The sequence below is a fragment of the Barbatula barbatula genome (genome assembly GCF_947034865.1).
Source record: "Barbatula barbatula genome assembly, chromosome: 22".
NCBI classification, from domain to species: Eukaryota; Metazoa; Chordata; class Actinopteri; order Cypriniformes; family Nemacheilidae; genus Barbatula; species Barbatula barbatula.
Window position 1 is genome coordinate 20,845,970 of NC_136785.1, and position 22,177 is coordinate 20,868,146.

Consider the following 22,177-nt stretch of genomic DNA (forward strand, 5'->3'; position numbering starts at 1 on the left):
AGATCAGAGTGGCGCACCTGCCACTCGTTATCGTCGGTGGCTCATCAGAGCTGCTATAAAAGCCTAACACACAGAAGACACAGTGAACAAGTTCTCCATACATACAACATTAACTCCCTTATGTCTTATGTGTTTTTAAAGGGTCGGACGAGTGAAGGCAATCAAGCCGTGCAAGAGGGCCGCCCACAAAAAAATCTGAAACCTGCATAACCACTGTGTCATGCTTTCTCTCGTATAACCACTCTAAAACATTAGCCTGGTGGACTGCAGGATTGCCTTGGAGTGAAGAGTGAAGCACATCAGTGATGGCGAGGACTAAAACGTTTTGGAAGGGAGCCTTGGTCGGTGCTTCCAGGTGGCAAGTCCGTGGACACAAGACTGCAGCGGCGAGACATGCCTGGTGACATGTGCACGCTGCAGGAGAATTTGCTCTTTTAGAAATATGCTCTTTTAGAAATATGCTCTTTGAAGACACCTCTGACCAGCTACTGAAACACCCAGGGGAATCGCAAATGCCAGGACGAGTTCCGCTGTTTTGATTTGCATTACCTTATATGTTTTGGTTATAGTCAATGTTTTATGGACAGCTGCTTTGTAACAATTAAAACTGTCAAAAGCGCTGTATAAATAAAGCTGACTTGACTCAAACCTGCAAGAAACTAACAAAAAATGCACAGTGAAAACTACGCAAAAAAAACATTGTTTTAGACAAAACATTTCATAGTTTTTTCTTAACAGTTTTCTAATTTACCCCCTTTGCAAATCATGCTTTACCATTTCGCTGCTAGAGTTTTAATTTGCTAAAGATGTGCAAGCTGTATGTTCTATTCCCTAACACTTTTCTTTTATTCACCATCTAGTTTTTTCAAGCTGTTTGGTTTATGAGGATAAAGGAAGTTAAATAAAACCCATGTTATACATTGAAGCACACATTATCTTTTGTTCAAACAAAAATAACTACAAAAAAATTATTAATGTCTGATTAATGGTGATTTTATCATTAAATGACACGTTTCCGATAAATCCTAATACAAAATATTAACATAAAACAATGACATGAGAGTTTGTATACGGCCTGCAATGCATTTCTTACACTTCATGGTAGAATACATGAAGTTGAATTGAACAATATATTATATATTACCGTAAATCATTAAATATGGTTGATTGCAGAATTAAAATATATTGTATATATATAAAATATATTAATGCATAAGGAATTGACTCTTTTTGTATACAGATAAAAAACTGCTTTAAACTGCATTACATTTGGATTTGTAAGGCGCGCCTACATTTAATACATAAAGCCATAATGTATCATTGAACATTAATGTAAGACCAAAAAGTTGATAAAATGTTAGTTTGGGGTAATAGACACTAAAAAAATCAGTTATCAGTAAACAAAGGGATTTTGGAGCTTGTCTGGGATGGTAAATACTTTCAGAGATGTCAGAATCAGTGTCCAGCAGCAGAATTCAGCTCCAACTTTAAAGGGAACCCAGTGTATAGATAGATGAATATGTTGTAATGGCCTAACCCTACTAGCAATTGTTGATAGAAACACATCAATTGCACACACAGGCAGCCAAACTGTACACAGACACACTGATCAGTTCTTCAGTCAAAATGATCTCGCTGTCATAAGCTGACGGGGGGCTCCAATACAGAATAAATACCCAAACAGCAATCATCGTATTATTGTGTTTATCAGTATATTCTCATATAATGATAATGGTGGATGCTGATGTCTTAAATAGTCTTAACTGTCTTAAAGACGGTCGTTTAAAGCGATGATTTAATGAATGCATGTGAACGCGTTCTTCTTCTTCTATGGCAGGCTTGCTTGTGTCAAGAGGACGTACCTCCACCTACTGTCCCTGTGTGTTTATATATCTGATCTATGTTTGACGTCTCATATTTTACATGGGAAAAGAGTATTGTGAAAGAGAAAGGTTTAGATTGCAACCATTTTACGTCACAGATTTTGACACAAAAAATAACCCTCTGAGTAAAAATATTTTTTCAAAGTTGATGAATACTGTGGCGGTTACACTGTTTTAAAATTTCACATTTATAAAGTTAATGCCATTGTTCATATACTAAGCCATACATCTCTCTATACCCAAGTTAGTTTTAAACACACCTGATCCTGATCATCAAGATCTTCAGGATTAATGGAAACTTCAAAGCAGGTGTGTTTAAGTAAGACTGGAGCTAAACTCCTCAGTCTTTAGCAAGGTTTAATGTCTGGACAGAGTAAATGATGACCCGACAGTCATGATGATCAGAACAAAAGAGCACAAGCTGATGTTTACAGGTGATATTTACCAATGACTTCACGATTCACAAACACTTTAATCTTTACCACAAAAGGGAAAGGTGTCTGTCTGCAAATGTTGATGTGGGGAGAGAAAGGTCAAAGACCATGAAGCAGTGCTTAAAGATTGTCATTTTAAATGGTAACATAGTCATTTTGCTTTATCTTACTTTTCCCCTGCACTTAAATGTATTATTTCTGTACTTTTGAGTTAAAGCACACTCAGAAATGCGTCTCACTGAGAAGCACATTACTGTATATTAACATAGGCAGGAAAATGACACTTGATTGTTCTTCTTTCATTGTGTTTTCAGCCTATTTATTTAAGTGATGTTATGAATAATGTTGTCCTCAAGAAATGATCAACTTGTCCGACCTGCAATGAATGAAGTATTTAAGGTGGGACTGAGTTCTTGCCTCACCTCTTTTGTAATTGCAGTTCTCGTTCTTTTTGGTGCTTGAGGTGTTTGGGCTTGACACCAGCAGTGAGAGACTGACAGCAGAATTCAGATTCTTCATCACAGCTTTACGTGTAACAGCTTCCACCACCGAAATCATGTAAGTAAAATGTATTTTATTCGATTTGAAAAGATCCCCTGCCCAGCTTTGTAACCTCTTGTGACTCACGGAGTAAAATAATCATCCTAACTTCTTTCATGAAACATTAATAGGACTGACTAGCTGTGTGTCAATGGTACACAGCTTAACAAGTGTCAACACGTGAATCGAAATAATAAAACATGCTGCAGATCAGTTTTTATTGTGTGTTATTTCTCTAGCATTTTCCTGCATGATTGTAGTCAAGATAAAATGATTTGCTTTCATTTCTTGTTGTTTTACCCGTACACATTGAGTCAAGTCTGACAGAAACATTTCAGTGGTTCTAAGTAAACATAAAATAAATAAATCTCTTCCAGAGCATGTCAATCATTTATAGTTGATGGTCAATGTACGAAGGCATGACTAAAAACCATCAATGTTTACACCAGTCATGCTTTTATGACAGACAGTGAGTGCAGAAGCGCTGAACAAAGACATGAAGGATTACGAAGAGACCACAGCTTTTCTGGGCACATGGGGCCCGTTCCAAAAGATGGTCTTCATCCTTCTCTGTACCAGCACCGTTCCAAATGGATTCAGTGCCTTCTCCGTCATATTCCTGGCCGATATTCCACCTCATCACTGCCGTATTCCGGATTCTAACCTGAGTGACGCTTGGAGGAACGCCAGCATTCCCTTACAGCAGGTGGATGGAAAACTGGAGCGCGCCAAGTGTTCCAGATATAACCTTGATGTGATCAGAAACTTTTCCAGTCTTGGTTTCATGCCGCAAGATGTCAATCTCACAGACATTACGACAGAGAGCTGTGCTGATGGATGGGTCTACAGCAAGGACATCTATCAATCCACCATTGTTTCAGAGGTGAGTGTGTGTGCTTCAGTGTCATTAAACTCTCGCTGTCATGTCATCTTCATTTCTTCAGATGAACACAAACCAATATTTTTACCATGTTACCTTCTTATATGGGTGAAGCTTTAGAAAAAGGGCAAGCATCCATCATTGCAGTAATCCTGTGCCTTTAGAAAGTCGTGTGTGTAAATCTTCTGTTAAGCACTTGACACGAAACGTAAAGACTGTTAACTTGTACAGACGTTTTCTTTCACTAAAGTATTGTTTGAGTTCAGATAAGGAATGGAAGTCTGGGGTGACATGGGGGTGCGTTTTTCTCTCTAAAAAACAAAACATTTTGAGTAATATGCTTCAATAGAGAGCCTTTAACATCCACAGAAGCACAACGGTTCTAAGTAATATAAAAAGGGTAAGAAAGGAATGGTTTAAAACTTAGAAGAATCTGTGACAGAATAATTCTGCGGGAAACCAAAATGTTTATTTCGTGGCATTATTGTCCAGAACATCATAAGAGTTGGTTGAACAGAAGCCCCCAACTCTATTCCCCTGACTTCTCACTTCAGGGCAAATACCTCAGAAAGATCGGACGGATGTCAGACTTGTCCTGTAAATCAGGTTCAGCTTGTTCCTCTTTTCATGATATTGATCTATTCGGTTGGGAATCATCAACCGTTGTTTTTCAATATCATACCTTAACTAATACCTTTCATTTAAAATATTGAGCGTGTATAACAATTAATATTTTTCATTAGCAAGAACAACTTGTCTCATGTTCTTCTGTTTCCATTGTGTAATCTCACATGATAAATGTAATTGTTAAGAATAGAAGAATAAAGTTCAGAGGATTTTATGGTAGGACAGCCTGATTCAGTTTTCTCGTGAAGTATGAGCGACTTCATGCAGTACTGATTGTGCGAGAGGGACTCGATCGTACTGCCTCCCAATCTCTTCCCCGTTACTTTGATGACATTCAATCTGTTCAGCATCGCAACTCATACACACCTGTAATTTCTACCGCCATAGAAGCCGAAACCGAGGATAACGTGGATTTGCCTTTTTTTGCAATGAGGAGGGACGTTAAAATGCATTTAAACTGAATTCAAACATCGTCGGAAACATTTGAAATCAGTGAACAAAATACTGTATATAACACTGTGCAATGCTGTAATATTTTAAATATTCTACTTTTCAAAAAAGTCCTGTATCTATTCACACTGATTTCGAAAAAGCAAAGGGAATGTAAGACAGTTTGGGATTTATCATTTTCTACATAAAATACTTTAAGGGTAAGTTCCTCCAAAAATCGTATTTGTGCGATTTTGATTTTTTTACTTGGCCACATGAAATTCAACATGGTTTAAGACCTTATTTGTATGCACCATGGGTCTGAGAGTAACTGAGAGTAATTTCAATCCTCTATATGTCTGTACTGTACATGTGGCAGAATAGACAATAATGCAGACTAAATAGGTCCATCCGCTCATAGTGGCTCAATTGTATTTTTTTGAAGTGACGAGAATACTTTATGTGCGAAAAACAAACCAATTACGACTTTAATGGATATATTCTCCTCAGTCTTGTCAGTCTATGGTGCGCATTCACGAGAGCACTTCCACACATTCGGTCTTCAGCAATGGTCTTCAGCAATAGATGTCACCTATATATCTTTATATGTGCCCCGAAGATGTTAACTAAACATGTTGAACATCATGCGGGGAGTAAGAAAATCACACAAATACAATTTTGGGATGAACTTAGTCTTTAATGTAAATAACATTATGTTAACACATTTAACACATAATATCTTTAATATTTCCGGGTTTAAAATAGCAGCTGTCTGTTTACTAGTTGTGTTTTTAATCTTGCAGTTTGATCTGGTTTGCATCAACAATTGGAAGCAGCCATTCACCTCGTCCATTTATTTTCTGGGTGTTCTCTGCGGATCCTTCTTTTCAGGACAGCTCTCTGACAGGTGAACACCTTGACAACTTATGCATTACTGTTATATTAAACAACATTAACATTACATTTACAATGACATTAAACTTGCAGTACAGTCACTATTTTTACCTTTACCTCTTTATTACACTACACTACTTTTAAAGAGTATGAAAATACTTCAAGAACTTGAGTAGGCCTATTTAATTTTGTTTAAATAAAAAGTAGTTAAGTGTAAGGACTGGACACTGAGATAAAGTATTTGAAAGCCTTTAGTGTTTCTGATACAATATATATTTTCAGCATCTCTTCTTTTTATGAAGGTTTGGCAGGAAACCAGTTCTCTTCGCAACCATGATGGTGCAAACGCTCTTCACCTTCCTTCAAGTCTTCTCTCCATCATGGGAGGTTTTCGCCATCCTCTTCTTCATAGTTGGGTTGGGACAGATTTCAAACTACGTGGCAGCGTTTGTGTTGGGTAACCATCAAATGATGTAAAGTATAGTGCTCAGAATCCATCAATATTTTTTCTTCATTGATGTCTTTATTTATTATCCATCAGGAGCAGAACTTTTCTCCGGCTCTGTGCGGGTCATGTACACGGCGCTGGGTGTCGGTCTGTTCTTCGCCGTCGGTTATATGATGCTTCCTCTCATCGCGTTTTACATTCGTGATTGGAGGATGCTTTTGGTGGCGATGTCTGTGCCAGGTCTCATCTACATTCCTCTCTGGTGGTGAGTGTGACCGCAGACCGAAATCACTTCACTACACTGTCACTCCTTAACATCATCACATGTGTGCTAAGCCTGCACATCAGAATCAGAAAGAGCGTTATTGCCAAGTATGCTTGCGCATACAAGGAATTTGTTTTTGTGACATAAGCTTCCAGTACACAGAGACAACAACACACAGACAAAAAGTAGGCAAATAAATAAGTGTATTAACAATTGTGCTAGAAATGATAATGAGTTAGGATTGAGTAGATGCAGGGGTTAGGATTGAGTAGATGCAGGGATGTACTAGGATGTAGGGGTAACAAATAAATATAAGGATATTGCAGATTTCTATTGCATAAGTGGGGAACATTTAACTGTTCATGAGGTAGATTGCCTGGGGGAAGAAACTGTTCTTGTGCCTGACTGTCCTGGTATTTGCGGCTCTGAAGTGCCGGCCAGATGGCAAAAGTTCAAAGATGGGGTAACTTGGATGTGAGGTATCCAGAGTGATTTTCTGAGCCCTTTTCCTCTCTCTGGATGTGTAAAGTTCTTGAAACAGCGGTCAGAACCGTTCTCTGCGGTCTTCTGATGTCTGATTTTGTAGCTGAACAAAACCGGACAGTTATTGAAGTGCACAGTAAAGACTCAATGACAGCTGAGTAGAACTGTTTCAGCAGCTCCTGTGGCAGGTTAAACTTCCTCAGCTGGTGAAGGAAGTACAACCTTTGTTGGGCCTTTTTCACAATGGAGTCAATGTGATTGTCCCACTTCAGGTCCTGAGAGATGCTGGTTCCCAGGAATCTGAATGACTCCACTGCAGCCACAGTGCTGTTCAGGATGGTGAGTGGGGGGAGTGCAGGGGGGTTTCTTCTGAAGTCCAGGATCATCTCCACTGTTTTGAGCGTGTTCAGCTCCAGGTTGTTAAGACTGCACCAGACAGCCAGCTGCTCAACCTCTTGTCTGTAAGCAGACTCGTCACCGTCCTGAATGAGGCAGATGACTGTAGTGTCGTCTGCAAACTTCAGGAGCTTGACAGAAGGGTCTTTAGAGGTGCAGTCGTTGGTGTACAGTGAGAAGAGCAGCGGGGAGAGAACACAACCCTGAGGGGCACCAGTGTTGGTGGAGCAGCTGTTTGACATGAATTTCCCCAGTCTCACTAACTGTTGCCAATCTGTCAGAAAGCTGGTGATCCACTGACAGATAGAGCTAGGAACAGAGAGCTGGCTCAGTTTGGTCTGGAGGGCTGTTGGGATGATGGTGTTGAAAGCCGAACTAAAGTCCAGAATCAGGATCCTCACATAAATCCCTGATTTATCCAGATGTTGCAGGATGAAGTGCAATCCCATGTTGATTGCATCATCCACGGACCTGTTTGCTCTGTAAGCAAACTGCAGGGGGTTCAGTAGGGGTCCAATGATGTCCTTCAGATTAGCCAGAACCAGTTTTTCTAAAGACTTCATGGCGACAGATGTAATAGCCACAGGTCTTTAGTCGTTAAGTCCTATTATCTTGGGTTTCCTTGGAACGGGGATGATGGTGGAGCGTTTGAAGCTGGAAGGCACTTCACACAACTCCAGAGATCTCTTGAAGTTCTGTAAAAATATGGGGGCCAGCTGGTCAGCACAGGTTTTCAGACAGGCTGGTGTAACGCCATCTGGGCCTGGTGCTTCTCTTCTTTTGTTCTTCCTGAAGCCCTGGCGCGCATCATCTTCACAGATTTGAAGAACAGGAGGTGTGCAGAGGGGGATTGCAGGAGGTGTTAACGGTTATGCAGAGAGATGGTCAGAATGGGTTTTGGGGGTTTCAAATCTACAATAAAACTCATTCAGGTCGTTAGCAAGTCGTTGATTAGCCTCAGTACAGGGGGATGGTGTCTTGTAGTTAGTGATGGCTCTCAGTCCTCTCCACACTGAAGTTGAGTCATTGGATGTAAACTGGTCCTCCAACTTCTTAGCGTAGGTCTTTTTAGCCGCTCTAATCTCTTTGTTCAGTGTGTTCCTGGCCTGATTGTACAAGACTCTGTCCCCATTTCTGTAGGCATCCTCTTTGGCCCGACAAAGATGTCTGAGTTTTGCTGTAAACTGTGGCTTATCATTGTGGAATGTTAAATAAGTCCTGGTAGGAATGCATATATCCTCACAAAAACAAATATAGGAAGTTACAGCCTCTGTGAGTTCATCCAGATGGGTGGTAGCAGCTTCAAAAACACTCCAATCAGTGAGGTCAAAACAGGCTTGTAAATCCTGCACTGTTTCACTGTTCCATCTCTTCACAGTCCTTACTACAAGTTTAGCAGATTTAAGTTAGACAGTGATCAGACAGCCCCAAAGCTGCTCGTGGAACAGAATGATATGCATCTTTTCTTGTGGTGTAACAGTGATCCAATATATTACTGTTTCTGGTGGGACATGTAACATGCTGTCTGTATTTTGGCAGTTAACGGGAGAGAACTGTGTAGGACTACCCATTTCTTTGGTCAGAATCAACCATTGGGTTTAAATTAGTGATGTTGGGTTGTTGTTACCAAAGTTGACCAAAATTAGCTTTGAAAATTGTAAAATAATTTTGTCTACACAACATAAATGTAATGAATTCAAAGCCAACCTGATCAAAAGACATGTGCTATTTTTTATTTGTTGCAATAAGATCCAAATGTAGATGTTTATTATGTGTTTCTGTAAAGTTTATTTTCACACTCTCTATTTAAAGGAATTCAACATACATTTTCATGGTAATTTACTCCCCCCTGTTGTCATCCATGTTTATGTATTTATTTTCTTGAGTCGAAAAGAAATGACGGTTTTTGATTAAAATATTCCAGGATTATTCTCCATATAGTGGACTTCAATGAACTCCAACCAGTTGTAGGTCAAAACAGTTTCAGTGCAGCTTCAAACGGCTTTAAACGATGAATACGGGTCTTATCTAGCGAAATGATCTGTCTTTTTTTTTAAAATGTATATGCTCTATAAACACAAAAGCTCGCCTTGCTCTGTTATGCGAAGCGCATTCACGTAAATGTATGTTGAAAGTGAACAATTCCTTTAAAGCAACTTTTGCTTATGGTTGGTACCATGTGGTTGATAAGCACAATTGTCCTTTATCAGTGTCGTAAATACTGTCGCTGTATAAGCTTGGCTATACTAATAGCTCAAACTAGATTCTGATGTAGCAGCTGGTTGTTAGACGTTAGCGCATAGCGTGCTAGCTATACTAATAGCTCAAACTAGATTCTGAGGTAGCAGCCGGTTGTTAGACGTGCTAGCCACATATCAGATAGTGTGCTAGCATTAGCTACATAGCATGAACAAGTGCGTGTGTTTAGTAATCAACGAAAATAATTTTCTGTAGTTCTGTATTTCTTTGGAAAAACACTCACCGCCAGTTGTTGTGCTTATGTAATAGGTGCAATCACTAACTTGCACTCAACTCGTTATGGGAATAGTGCCTAGCTAGCATAGTAACTATCTAGCATAGAGAGCGATAACCGTAGTCTACATGCATGAACTAAGGAATTAGCAACTTTTTCCCATAACTTTTTTTTGGTAGTCATCGTTTTCAAGCATAAGACAAAATTTGTGACGAGGCACGATCATGCTACGTAAACTGTTGAGAACTGTTGCAACATTACTTTATCTGTAGTCTACCTGACCACCTGTCAAATGGGAAAATAATTCAAAATCAGGATGTACACTGGATGAAGTTAAAAAGGATGAGGAGTTGGGGGTGGGGGTGGGGATTAGAGTGTGGCTGTCATTTCACAAATATGGGAAAACATCTTTTGAAATTCATGTAAGAACCGTGAGTTTAGATGCAGTAAAATGATTCTAATGTGTCTAATGTTTGATATGTTGAGGTTTATTCCCGAGTCTCCACGCTGGCTATTGTCTCAGGGCAGAACGCTGGAAGCTGAACAGGTTCTGAGAGACGCTTGTAGGAAAAACAAAGTTACTGCCCCCAAAATCATCTTCAAACCATCTGAGGTGACATACACACAAAGCTTTGTTGATGTGAGGACGTCTCGGTGAGAAGAGCTTTTGAAAAGAGTGTGTGTTTCTTAGGATGAAGAACAAACCTGCAAACCAAACGATCAAAACAACATTTTGGACCTTGTGAGGACACGCAACATTAGACACACTACTCTCATATTGTTTCTGGTGTGGTAAGCATCTTCAGCTTTTCAAACTTTCTTTTTGTGTTTTGATTATCATGACCCTCGATCAATGCTTTGAGTTTGGGCTGTGAACAAAAAGCTTTATTCTCATTTGATCAAAACAGAGCAGCCTCTTTCGCTGTCTTCTAAAGCCTCACTCAAACCGTCGTCATAACTCCAAACAATACCTTTTTATATCGTCTCTATTACTGCAGCAAGGGTTGTTTTAAGTTTGTAAACCCAATGCGTATGTGTTCAATTTTTTATTTATGTCAAGCATATTTATAGGTTTCAGGTACAGTTTATAGGTAGATAAATATGTAGTTATGCTCTCTAAAGTTTAAAATCGATCAGCCTATCAGCGTTCACACACAATCACACACTTTATTCCTGCTTGAGCATGTTACATATTATTCCATGTTACAAATGTTCTGTCTCTAACAAGACTTCAGCTGTGGTCCTTCATTATTTATTGCTTCATGTAAGCACTTAGCCCTGTATATTGTGATGTGCTGTGCCATTGTGACTATAGCAATCCTCCACCTACAGCGCAACATTGAAGCACCAAAAATAACAATCACACATGAATTTACAGAATTTGTTTAGAACAGAATACACTGTTCATCATAAAATGTGCATCATAAAAAACAAAATAAGCCAGAATCAAGTCACAATTTGTAAAAATTAATTCTGAAATACAAATACAGGGGAACATCATTTCAAAACATAAGCCACAAATAGTCAAATTAATGGACATTTTCCTTCATCATGTAACAATGCTGTGCCACACAATACTGGACCAGATCGCCTCAAATTTATTTGCAAAAATACTCTATAATTATGAAAAAAAAAATTAAAATGGGGAATACAACGCCTTCTTAACCAATGAACTACCAATAAAGTGACTTTATTTACCGAATGTAAAGGAGGAATGCAATATCTCACCATTTACACTCAAAAAGTCCCTTTCAACTTTTTCCCTGTGCATTCTTTCGCTGTTCTCCTGACACTCACAATTGCGCAAAGTTCAGTCTGAGTAACAGACTACATGCATTAATAGAAAAAGTGTTAATTAAATTTAAATGCCCAAACATTCAGTAAGTGAAAAATGTTCAAAAAACTGTGTACACATTAATTTGTGAGTCATCTGTGGATGCGTGTGGAACCTTCTTCTCTTAACCGGTCACACAGCACAGAAGACACGGAGAGATGTGATCCTGCACTGGGTCATAGCCAGACCTCATGCCCGTATATGCGGGGGCAAAAAATTCCCATTTCTTGACATCATAAATAATATGTTTGGCGGTGCAGAATGCCCGTCTGCGACACTCACACACATCATCAACACCTCCCTGCTCACCGGCACTTTTCAATCCACATTCAAACAGGCCCAGGTCATGCCCCTACTTAAGAAACCCACATTGGGCCCCGCTACTACTGACAGTTACTGACCTGTCTCTCTCCTCCCATTTATTGTTAAACTCTTGAAAGGGCAGTTTTCAACCAGGTGTCTTCCTACCTATCCCAGAACAAACTACCGGATGACAAGCAGTCTGGCTGCAAACCACACTGAGACTGCACTGCTATCGGTCACAGATGCACTGCGGCTAGCCAAGGCTCTAAATCCTCAATCCTGATTCTGCTGGACCTATCTTCAGCGTTTGACACTGTCAATCACCAGATACTGCTAGCAACCCTCTTAGGAATCTCAGGCTCCCCTCTCCGCTTGTTCAAAGCCTACCTCTCATGGAGGGGCTCGCTGTCCTCTGCTCACCATATGATCACTGGGGTCCCTCAGGGTGCTTGGACTGCTGCTTTTTCCATCTACACAACATCCTTGGGACCCATCATACCGGCACACAGCTTCTTGTATCACTCTTATGCTGAAGACACCCAAATCTACATCTCGTTTAACCGAGATGATACTACTGTAGCAGCTCGCATAACAGCCTGCCTAGATGACATCTCAACTTGGATTAAAGTTCATCACCTCCAGCTGAACCTGGCCAAGACAGAACTACTTGTGTTTCCAGAACACACCACAGTGCAACACTATCACACCATCCAACTTGGCAGTTCCACAATCACTCCCTCCAAATCAGCCAGGAACCTCGGAGTTTATTTGATGAACAGCTGTCCCTCAATGATCGCATTGCAAAGACAACGCAATCCTGCCGATATGCCTTATTCAACATTCGAAAGGTTAGACCCTATCTCACGGAGTATGCAGCACAACTCCTTGTCCAGGCCCTGGTAATCTCATGGTTCTCCTTGCTGGTCTTCCTGCAAAGACTATCAAACCACTCCAGCTAGTTCAAAACGCAGCAGCACGCCTCGTCTTCCAACAGCCCAAAAGGGCTCATGTGACACCCCTTTTCATCTCTGCGTTCAGCAAACCAGTGGCGTCTTGTTGTCTTCTCATAAGGGCACTAAATCCCTTTCCCGCTCATTCTCCTTCACAACTCCTTCCTGGTGGAAAATTCTTCCTAACTCGGTCCGGTCAACCACATCTCTCACAACCTTCAAAAACTACTTAAACCCATCTCTTCTGTGAATACTTGACAGACAAATGAAAAAAATTAATAACCCTCTCTCTTCTCTCGACAGTTAGTGGTCTAGCTTTTGTTGAAACTAGTTACTATGTATGAGCACCTATTGTACTATTGCTCTTAATGACATATTGCTTATTGCTCCCCGAATTCTTTGTAAGTCGCTTTGGATAAAAGCATCTGCTAAATGACAAAATGTAAATGTAAATGTACACTACTGCCCATATAACCACAATGACATGATGCCCATTGCAGAACACCTCTGTGAATATTCCACTGTAAGATTGTTAGTCAAATCACACTCCTCCTATCCAAGCATCCAATCTTCCACTATTAGGGGTTACACCTACAACAACAACAACAACAACATTTAAAATAGGCAAACAAAATGTTTCTTTTCGTATTTTGTTCATGTTGTGGGTGCTTAAAGTTGCAGTTGTAGATAGGCCTGATTGTTTTTCATCTGATTATTAAGGCCCAAACACTGAAGTGTGTGTGTGTCATTTGCGTGTCATTTGTGTTTGATGTGTATGTGACGTTTGCAGGTTTTTTGTGTGACGTTTGCATGATGTGTGCATAACGTTTGCGTGATGTGTGCATGGCGATTGTGCGAAGTGTGTGTGACTTGTGCAGAATTTTTGTGTGACGTTTGCGTGATGTGGCCGTGACGTGTGGATGACGTTTGCGTGATTGTGTGTGTGACTTTTGCAAGATGTCTGAGTGACTTTTGCATGACGTTCGTGTGATGTGACTTGTGCAGGTTTTTTGCATGATGTGTGGATGACGTTTGTGTGATGTGGGCGTGACTTTTGCGTATTGTGTGCAGGCTTTTTGTGTGACGTTTGCGTGACATGTGCATGACATTAGCGTGATGTGTGCGTGACGTTTGCGTGAAGAGTGAGTAACGTTTGAACTAAGTGTGTGTGACGTTTGCGTGTTGTTCGTGGGATGTGTGTGACTTGTGCAGGTTTTTTGCATGATGTGTTCATTAAGTTTGTGTGATGTGGGCGTGAGTTTTGCATGATGTGTGCATAACGTTTCCGTGGTGGCGCAGGGATACGTGGACTTATCACTCACGCCACCGGCCCCGCGCCACCACGGAAACGTTATGCAGACATCACGCAAACGTCATGCACACATCACACAAACGTAATGCTCACATCACGCATCACGCATAATGCCCCGTGTCACGGCTCTCGTCCCGCCTTCCTCACCACAGTGACGTTTGCGTGATGTGTGCATGACTTTTGCGTGATGTTCGTGTGATTGTGCAGGTTTTTGCGTGATGTGGGCGTGAGTTTTGCGTGACATTTGTGGGATGTTTCGTGATGTGTGCATGACATTTGCGTGATGTGTGCATGACGTTTTCGTGATGTGTGCATGATGTGTGTGTAACTTTTGCGTGATGTGTGTATGTTTTTGAGTGAATTTTGTGTTTCACGAGTTCGCCCCCGCAAATTCTGGCTGCAGGTAATTAGGATTTATGCGTATTTGGCGTACTGTCCGGGGAGAGGGCTCCGGGCTCCGGGCTCTGAGCTCCCGTCTGAGCCCGGAGCGCTCCCCCTTTTACCGGGAAGGGAGCCCAGAGCCCGGACCGAGCCCGAGCCCTGAGGGCCTATCCCCCCAAAAATTGCGGACGGCGCCGGACAGTGCACGGTGCTGGGCCCTGATGACCCCCAAAAGATGCAGAAATCCTGTGGACCGCGGCCGGCGCTACGGCCGGGGCGGGTTGGGTAGGACGGTTGAGATTTCTTGGCATGGCCTGCGGCAGTTTCCGGGAAGCAAGCGGAGGTTTAGAAGCAATGGGTGCTCGGCGATATTGGTGTCGAGTGTGAGATTCCTGTAGTGCTGAAAGCGCTGGTTCCTGAGGCAGTTATCAATGCGTGCTCTGTGCGCTGGCTCCTGGGGCTGGCGTTACGGTGAGGCCAGCACCCCTGAGTGGCCAATGCGCGTTGCGTAACCGAAAATAGCTTGTGCTCTTGTGTAACCAATGTGTGTTGCGTGACCAATGCACATAGGCGACTTGGGCCCTAGTGCGACCAATGCGCGATGTGACCAATGCACATAGATGACTTGGGCCCTTGTGCGATCAATGCTCGTTGCGTGACCAATGCGAGAGTGTGACTGGGAACCCTGTGTGACCAATGCGCGTTGCGTGACCAATGCACGTAGGTGGCTTGGGCCCTTGTGCGACCAATGCGCGTTGCGTGACCGATGCACGGGTGTGACTGGGGCCCTTGTGCGACCAATGCGCGTTGCGTGACCAATGCACGAGTGTGACTGGGAACCTTGTGCGACCAATGCGCGTTGCGTGACCAATGCACGAGTGTGACTGGGGCCCTTGTGCGACCAATGCGCGTTGCGTGACCAATGCACGAGTGTGACTGGGACCCTTGTGCGACCAATGCGCGTTGCGTGACCAATGCACGAGTGTGACTGGGGCCCTTGTGCGACCAATGCGCGTTGCGTGACCAATGCACGAGAGTGACTGGGGCCCTTGTGCGACCAATGCGCGTTGCGTGACCAATGCACGAGTGTGACTGGGACCCTTGTGCGACCAATGCGCGTTGCGTGACCAATGCACGGGTGTGACTGGGGCCCTTGTGCGACCAATGCGCGTTGCGTGACCAATGCACGGGTGTGACTGGGAACCTTGTGCGACCAATGCGTGACCAATGCACGAGTGTGACTGGGGCCCTTGTGCGACCAATACGCGTTGCGTGACCAATCCACGAGTGTGACTGGGACCCTTGTGCGACCAATGCGCGTTGCGTGACCAATGCACGAGTGTGACTGGGACCCTTGTGCGACCAATGCGCGTTGCGTGACCAATGCACGGGTGTGACTGGGACCCTTGTGCGACCGATGCGCGTTGCGTGACCAATGCACGTAGGAGGCTTCTGCCCTTGTGCGACCGATGCACGTTGCGTGACCAATGCGCGAGTGTGAAACTGGAGGGAGCGAGCTGCCAAATGGCGGGGGGGAGAGTGCTTGGGGGGTGAGCCCTGGGCGGAATGCCTATGTGAGTTGGCTGACGAGGGTTCGGTGGGATTCTCTGATGTGTGCGTGATCCGACCGGATGTAAGTTTTGAAGGCCTCGGAAGACCAGCGCCCGAGTGCCTGGATTTGGGGTTGCGAGAGTCCCTTCTGGGCGGCAGTGGTGGCGGCGCCAATCCGGAAGGAGTGGGTGGAGAACTGGCCTGCGCCTACGCCTGATAGTTGGAGGACGGCTCGGAGGTGTTTCTGAAAACTAAATCTGGTGAAGGGGCGGTTGAAGTCGTCGACGAAAAGGGGTTCGAGGGGAGAGCGGATCTGGGAGTGCCTGAGGCGTAGATAGGCCAGGAGGGTCTGGTAGGGTTGGATGGGTGACGGGAGGTTGAATATGTAAATGTAATGGCCCTCCTTTGCTTGATCGGATTTGCTTTGTTTTATAAGGAATGAGATGGTGTCATTGTCTAGCACTGTGAGGTCTGAAAAGGTGGGGTGGATCTTATGGTTGAAAATGGAAGAGCTGAGAAATTCTGAGCCGCGTAGGAAGCGGAAAAAGCCAGGATAAACATTGCGTCTAGTGTGCGCGCTATATGGGTTGAGAGGTAGCCTTTGCGGAGAGTTGTGATGCACTTGGTGAGAATTTCGAGTGTGAGAGGTTTCCTGGCGTCTGGGGTGGTGGGGTGTGTTCTATGAATGCTTTTAATCAGTAGAGCGAGCTGGGGGGCATTTATGGCGGGGGATGGCAGGCCGAATATCAATTTGTGGAAGAATTGAATTCCGCTTAGATAGCCCTTAATAGAGGTGATTTGGAGTTTTTTTGTTAATATTGAGGTGGGATACGAAGGAGGATACGGTGAGGAGGGAGAAATCTGGAAACGGAAGATTGTATGAATTGTGAAAGAGTTTGAAGCATTTCCAAGCCGTTAGGTAGGACTGCAGGGTCCTTGGGGACACGGCCTGCAGGATGCTGTTGAGGGAGGAGTCTAGGAGGGATCTCAGAGGGTGGTTCATGGGAATATTAATTCCGAATAGGGAGGCACTGGTGTGGGTACCGGGTCCGCGGAAGGCGCCAGCCGTCTGAATTTCTGCAATGAGAAGCGGGAAAGGGAATCAGCGATTTGGTTTTTTGCCCCGGGTACGTGTGTAGCGGTAATGATGAACTGGGCGCACGCGGAAATCCAAACTAGCCTTCTTATGAGCGGGGTGAGCGCGGAGGACTGGGAACGCCCCTTGTTAATGCAGTATACTGTCGCCTCGTTATCGCAATGTACCAGGATGCTGGCCGATGACCATTCTCCTCCCCATAAGTATGCGGCGACGACTAAGGGGTATAATTCAAAGAGCGCAGAAGATTGGAGATGTTGGGGTAGGTCTGTGAGTTGGGTGGGCCATGTCGATGCGAACCAGCGCCCTCGGTAATAACCTCCGAAGCCGACTGATGGAGCGGCATCTGTATAGAGCTGGGTATCGATAGGATGGGAAATTGCGTCATTGTAGAAAAAAGACATGCCGTTCCATTGGGCTAGGAAGGATATCCACAGGTTGAGTTCGTTTGTGCATGGTTGATCTAATAAAATTTGATCCTCTAACGCTTGGACGGAGGAGGCCAGTTTGAGTAGATGGGAGACGAAGGGGCGACCCTGCGGGATAATGCGCATGGCGAAGTTTAGGTGGCCGAGCGCAGAGAGGAGCTCGCGTTTTGAGCATTTTGGGTTATTTCGGAGATGCGTGGCGATCAGGGTTATGCGGTCGATTTTTTCTTTAGGGAGGGAGGCTTGGAACTTAACTGAGTCTAGTTTAATGCCCAGGAATTCGATACTGGTGTCGGGACCCGCGGTTTTGTCCTGGGCGAGGGGGACTCCTAGGTCGGAGAAGACCTTTTGGACGGTTATCAGGTGCGCGGCGGGAATGGCGTTGGGAGGCGAAACTATCAGAAAATCGTCTAATAGGTGGATGATGTAGGGGATCGAATAATTGTTCAGGAGAATCCAGCAAATTGCTTCTGAAAGGGTGTCAAATATCTTGGGGCTGCTTCTACAGCCGAAGGTGAGGCGGACGGAGAAGTAGAATTTTTTGCGCCAGTGTATGCCGAATAAGTGCCAGAAGTCTGGGTGGATCGGCATAACTTTGAAGGCGGACGTAATGTCTACTTTCGCCAACCAGGCTCCGCGGCCTGCTTTTTTAATGAGAGTTATTGCTTGATCGACGTCGTGGTAATTCATGGAAAATTCTTCGGGCGGGATGAGGCTGTTTATGCTCGGGAACGGGGATTTGTGGGGGGAGGAAAGGTCGATTATTAAGCGTTTTTTGCCAGAGAATTTCCGGGTTGCTATGCCGATTGGGCTGACGCGGTATCGATTGAACGGGGGTAGCGTGAAAGGACCAATCATAAATTTTGAGTTGACCTCCTTTAAGACCAGACTGTCGGCGAGCGCAGATTGGAGATTAGGGCATATGTTATTGAATTGGAGAGGGGTTCCAACGCCTGGGTCGAAGCCGTGCGTGAGGCCTGAGAGCAAGTATTCTGTAAATGTGGGGTATGGGTGGTGGCGCAGTTCTACTGAAAGGCGGAGCACATTAACAGACGACAATGAATAGTGTTTGGAGTTTTTATTGTTAGATTTAAAGACAGGACAAATAAGGCGGGCGTGCGCGCCGCCGCAAAAGCTGCAAACATGGAGGAAACGGCAGCGCTGTCTAACGCATCTATTGGAGTTGAAGGATAAACAGACACTGGTGTTTGGATGTTGGGCGGGAATACGGCGAAGGGAAGCTGGAGCTGAGGATTGATGATGCGGGACGTAGCTTGTTGATTTGGGATGGGTGTTGGCGGAATGCGGAGGGGAGGGAGGGTGGACTAAGGGGCATGCGTTTGTGACATGGGAGGATGATCTGCACACCGCGCAGGAGATATTGGGGCAGTTTAGAAAAACGCGGTTGTGCAGGTCTGTATCCAGTGCTCCCCAGTACGGGCACTGGTTCCAATGAGCTACGCGTATTGAGCATTTGGCTGAGAACAACTTATGGTATGTGTAGAAATGGGAACCTCCGTAAGAAAGCGCGAGCTCCGCGATTATAGCGAGGTAATCGCTGAGCTCGCGTCTCCTGTGTGGATGAGCTGCGCATATGACCTCGGTGAAGCGATTGAAGGCAATTGTGAATTCAGTGAACGAGAGTATACGGGATGAGTGTTGTGCTGGGTGTTTGAGTGTGACTGAGAACGGGCCGCAGTCGATTTCGCGGTCCGGGGCGGGCGGGGGGAGAATGGAGAGAAGAGACGCTAGGTCGAAATCCGCACCTGACAGGATCTGTGCTCTGAGGGCATTGGAGACTGGAGGTGGTTCCCGGACTGGTGCGTTGGGCGGGGCTGGCATTTGGGTAGCCGTCAGAAGGGAGAAGGAAGACCGGGCCTGTGGGAGGGAAAACAAGGAGGGTATGGGGACAGCTGCTGCCGCGTGCTGGTAGTTGGGGACGTCCGGGGCTGTTGAGGAGGGAAAAGGAGGAAAGATAGAGGGACAAAAAGATGCCCACGACGCTGGCTGAGCGGTGCTCGCACTACCGTCGGCTGCTGGAGCTGGGGCGGAGGGAAACAAAGGGGGAGGGGACATGGGCGGATGGGAAGAGGCGTACGCATGCACCGCCGTGGGGAGGATGGGAATAGGGGGGGGGTTAGGGAGGGAAGTGTATAGGGAAACCTGGCCCTGCTCTGTCAGCTGCGGCGGCCTCATGGGGTTGCTGACCGCCGGGGCTGCTGGCCATGGACAATCAGGTTGGTCCGGGGGGGCGTGGCCTCTTTGGCTGGCGCGCGGAGGTGGACTTGCGCGGGCTGGGCGTCTTGTGGATGGTGCGAGGTCACCGCTCGGTGAGGAGTCGTTCGAGTCATCCTCCCGGACTTGGCTCCTGCTTGCTGGAGTGGTGCGGCGTCTCTTCCTGGCGGGTGGTGGGCTTGGAGCCACCTCCGGGTGGGGATGCGGATGTTTCCGGGAGCGGCTGGCTATTTTTGATGAGGTGCTTTGCCGGCCGGTCCGCGCCTCGGGCTGTTCAGAGATGAGTAGGTTGTATAACTCTGGTTTTTTGAGTCTCCTGGCATACTGGATGTTAGCGTCTTCTAGAGCTCGTTTAAGCGCGGGGATCGTCCATTTCTCTATGGGCGGGATTAAGCGAGATGCTGGAGAATGGGATGACGCTGTAGAAGACCCGGAAGACCTGGGAAGGGAAGGCGTCCAGGTCGTTTTGCTTCTCGGGGTGCTGGCTGCCTCGCGGAATGGAGGACGGCCGCGAGGTGTAGAAGTAGACGGTTTCTCTGTAGGTTTGGTTTTGCGCTTCCGGGTAGCGTTCGGATTTTTGTTTGGGCTCTGCTCCTTACTCGCGGATGATGCTGCTGAGGGCTTTTGCTCGCTTGAGGAGTCTTCGCCTGACGTTTCTGGGGCAGGGGTAACATTAGAGGTAAAGGAAAGTAACTTCCTGGACTCTGCCATGGTTTTTCCGCTGCGGATCGATGCGAAGTCGGACGAGATGATTGAGGTGAGGAGCTTCTTTATATTTATATGTGTTCAGCTGACGCTGGTTGGATAATTAGTCTGATTAGCGATTATGTGCTCGGTGTGCGGTAATTTGCCAGGGCTACTCCCGAACTTTGTTTATTAAACATCATAATGTGTGCCTTGCGTTTGCGTGACATGTGCATGACATTAGCGTGATGTGTGCGTGACGTTTGCGTGAAGAGTGAGTAACATTTGAACTAAGTGGTGTGTGACGTTTGCGTGATGTTCGTGGGATGTGTGTGTGACTTGTGCAGGTTTTTTGCATGATGTGTTCATTAAGTTTGCATGATGTGTGCATTACGTTTGCGTGATGTGTGCATTGTTTTCGTGATGTTTGCGTGACTTTTGTGTGATGTTCATGTGATGTGTGCATGACGTTAGCGTGATTTGTGCATTATGTTTCGGTGACATTTGCGTGATTTGTGCGTGACAATTGTTGTGGAATTTTCTTATTCCTTAATCAAGGTGAGTTTTAAACACTTTAGACAAATGCAACACACAGAGAGCATGAGTTACCTTGCAAGGTATTTTATATTTTATTGACGTTCAGTCTGCATCACAAGCAAAGTGCAGAGAGAAGGCCCCCTCCTTCTCGCTTACAGGGCTTATATATTATTTCCACGTGACACCCCCTCCCTTTGCCCCCTAGCAAGAATCCCGAGCTGGTTTACGAGAAGTGATGCCCGTTATTCCAAACAGAACATCTTGGCCTCTGTTCGAGGGCAAAGGCAGAGTGGTATGACGCGTATAGAGAAAAACATGATAACAATAGAAAACATAGATAAACACTTAGTAAACAAATAGACAGACACATCAGCTAGACTAGAAAATTTCCATAACACGTTTGCGTGATGTGTGCTTCACGTTTGCGTGATGTGTGCTTCACGTTTGCGTGATGTGTGCTTCACGTTTGCGTGATGTATGCATGATGTGTGTGTGACTTTTGCGTGATGTGTGCATGTGTTTGCCTGAATTTTGCGTATGTGTTTGCCTGAATTTTGCGTAATGTGTGCCTTGCGTTTGCGTGATGTGTCCATGCGTTTGCGTGATTGTGTGCATGACGTTTGCATGATGTGTACATCTCGTTTCTGTGGCGTTTGTGTGATCTGTGCATGACTTTTGCGCAAAGTGTGTGTGACTTTTGCGTGATGTGTGCAGTTTCTTTTTGTGTGTCGTTTGCGTGATGTTCGTGTGATGTGTGACATGTACAGGATTTTTGCGTGACATTTCTTTGATTGTGTGCGTGACGTTTGGGAGAAGTGTGTGTGACGTTTGCGTGATGTGGTCGTGACTTTTGCGTGATGTGTGCAGGCTTTTTGTGTGACGTTTGCGTGACATGTGCATGACATTTGCGTGACTTTCCAGTGATGTTAGCGTGATTTGTGCGTGACGTTTGTGTGATTTTTGTGCAGGTTTTTTACGTGATGTGTGCGTGATGTTTGCATGACGTTAGCATGATTTGTGCATTATGTTTCCGTGACTTTTGTGTGATGTGTGTGTGACATTTGCGTGATGTGTGCGTGCGTTCTCTACATTGCGTGATGTAGTCTCGCCGCTG

The 22,177-nt window shown here is 44.9% G+C and overlaps 1 protein-coding gene across 7 annotated transcripts in view; it reads left to right on the forward strand.

Moving 5' to 3' along the window:
* The first annotated feature begins 2,159 nt into the window (after positions 1-2,159).
* Positions 2,160-22,177, forward strand: part of LOC306910861 (solute carrier family 22 member 4-like) — a 41,161-nt gene continuing 21,143 nt past the window's right edge. Inside the window, exons 1-8 of one of the 7 annotated variants that reach the window (XM_079485729.1) lie at positions 2,160-2,317; positions 2,757-2,875; positions 3,324-3,740; positions 5,597-5,700; positions 5,990-6,144; positions 6,229-6,400; positions 10,239-10,365; positions 10,444-10,544. In XM_079485729.1, the coding sequence (XP_079341855.1) occupies positions 3,354-3,740; positions 5,597-5,700; positions 5,990-6,144; positions 6,229-6,400; positions 10,239-10,365; positions 10,444-10,544 (1,046 nt within the window). In that variant the 5' untranslated portion in view covers positions 2,160-2,317; positions 2,757-2,875; positions 3,324-3,353. Of the gene's footprint in view, positions 2,460-2,756; positions 2,876-3,306; positions 3,741-5,596; positions 5,701-5,989; positions 6,145-6,228; positions 6,401-10,238; positions 10,366-10,443; positions 10,545-22,177 lie in introns of those variants that run through there. The other 6 variants (XM_079485731.1, XM_079485728.1, XM_079485730.1 and 3 more) reach the window with 6 other exon arrangements.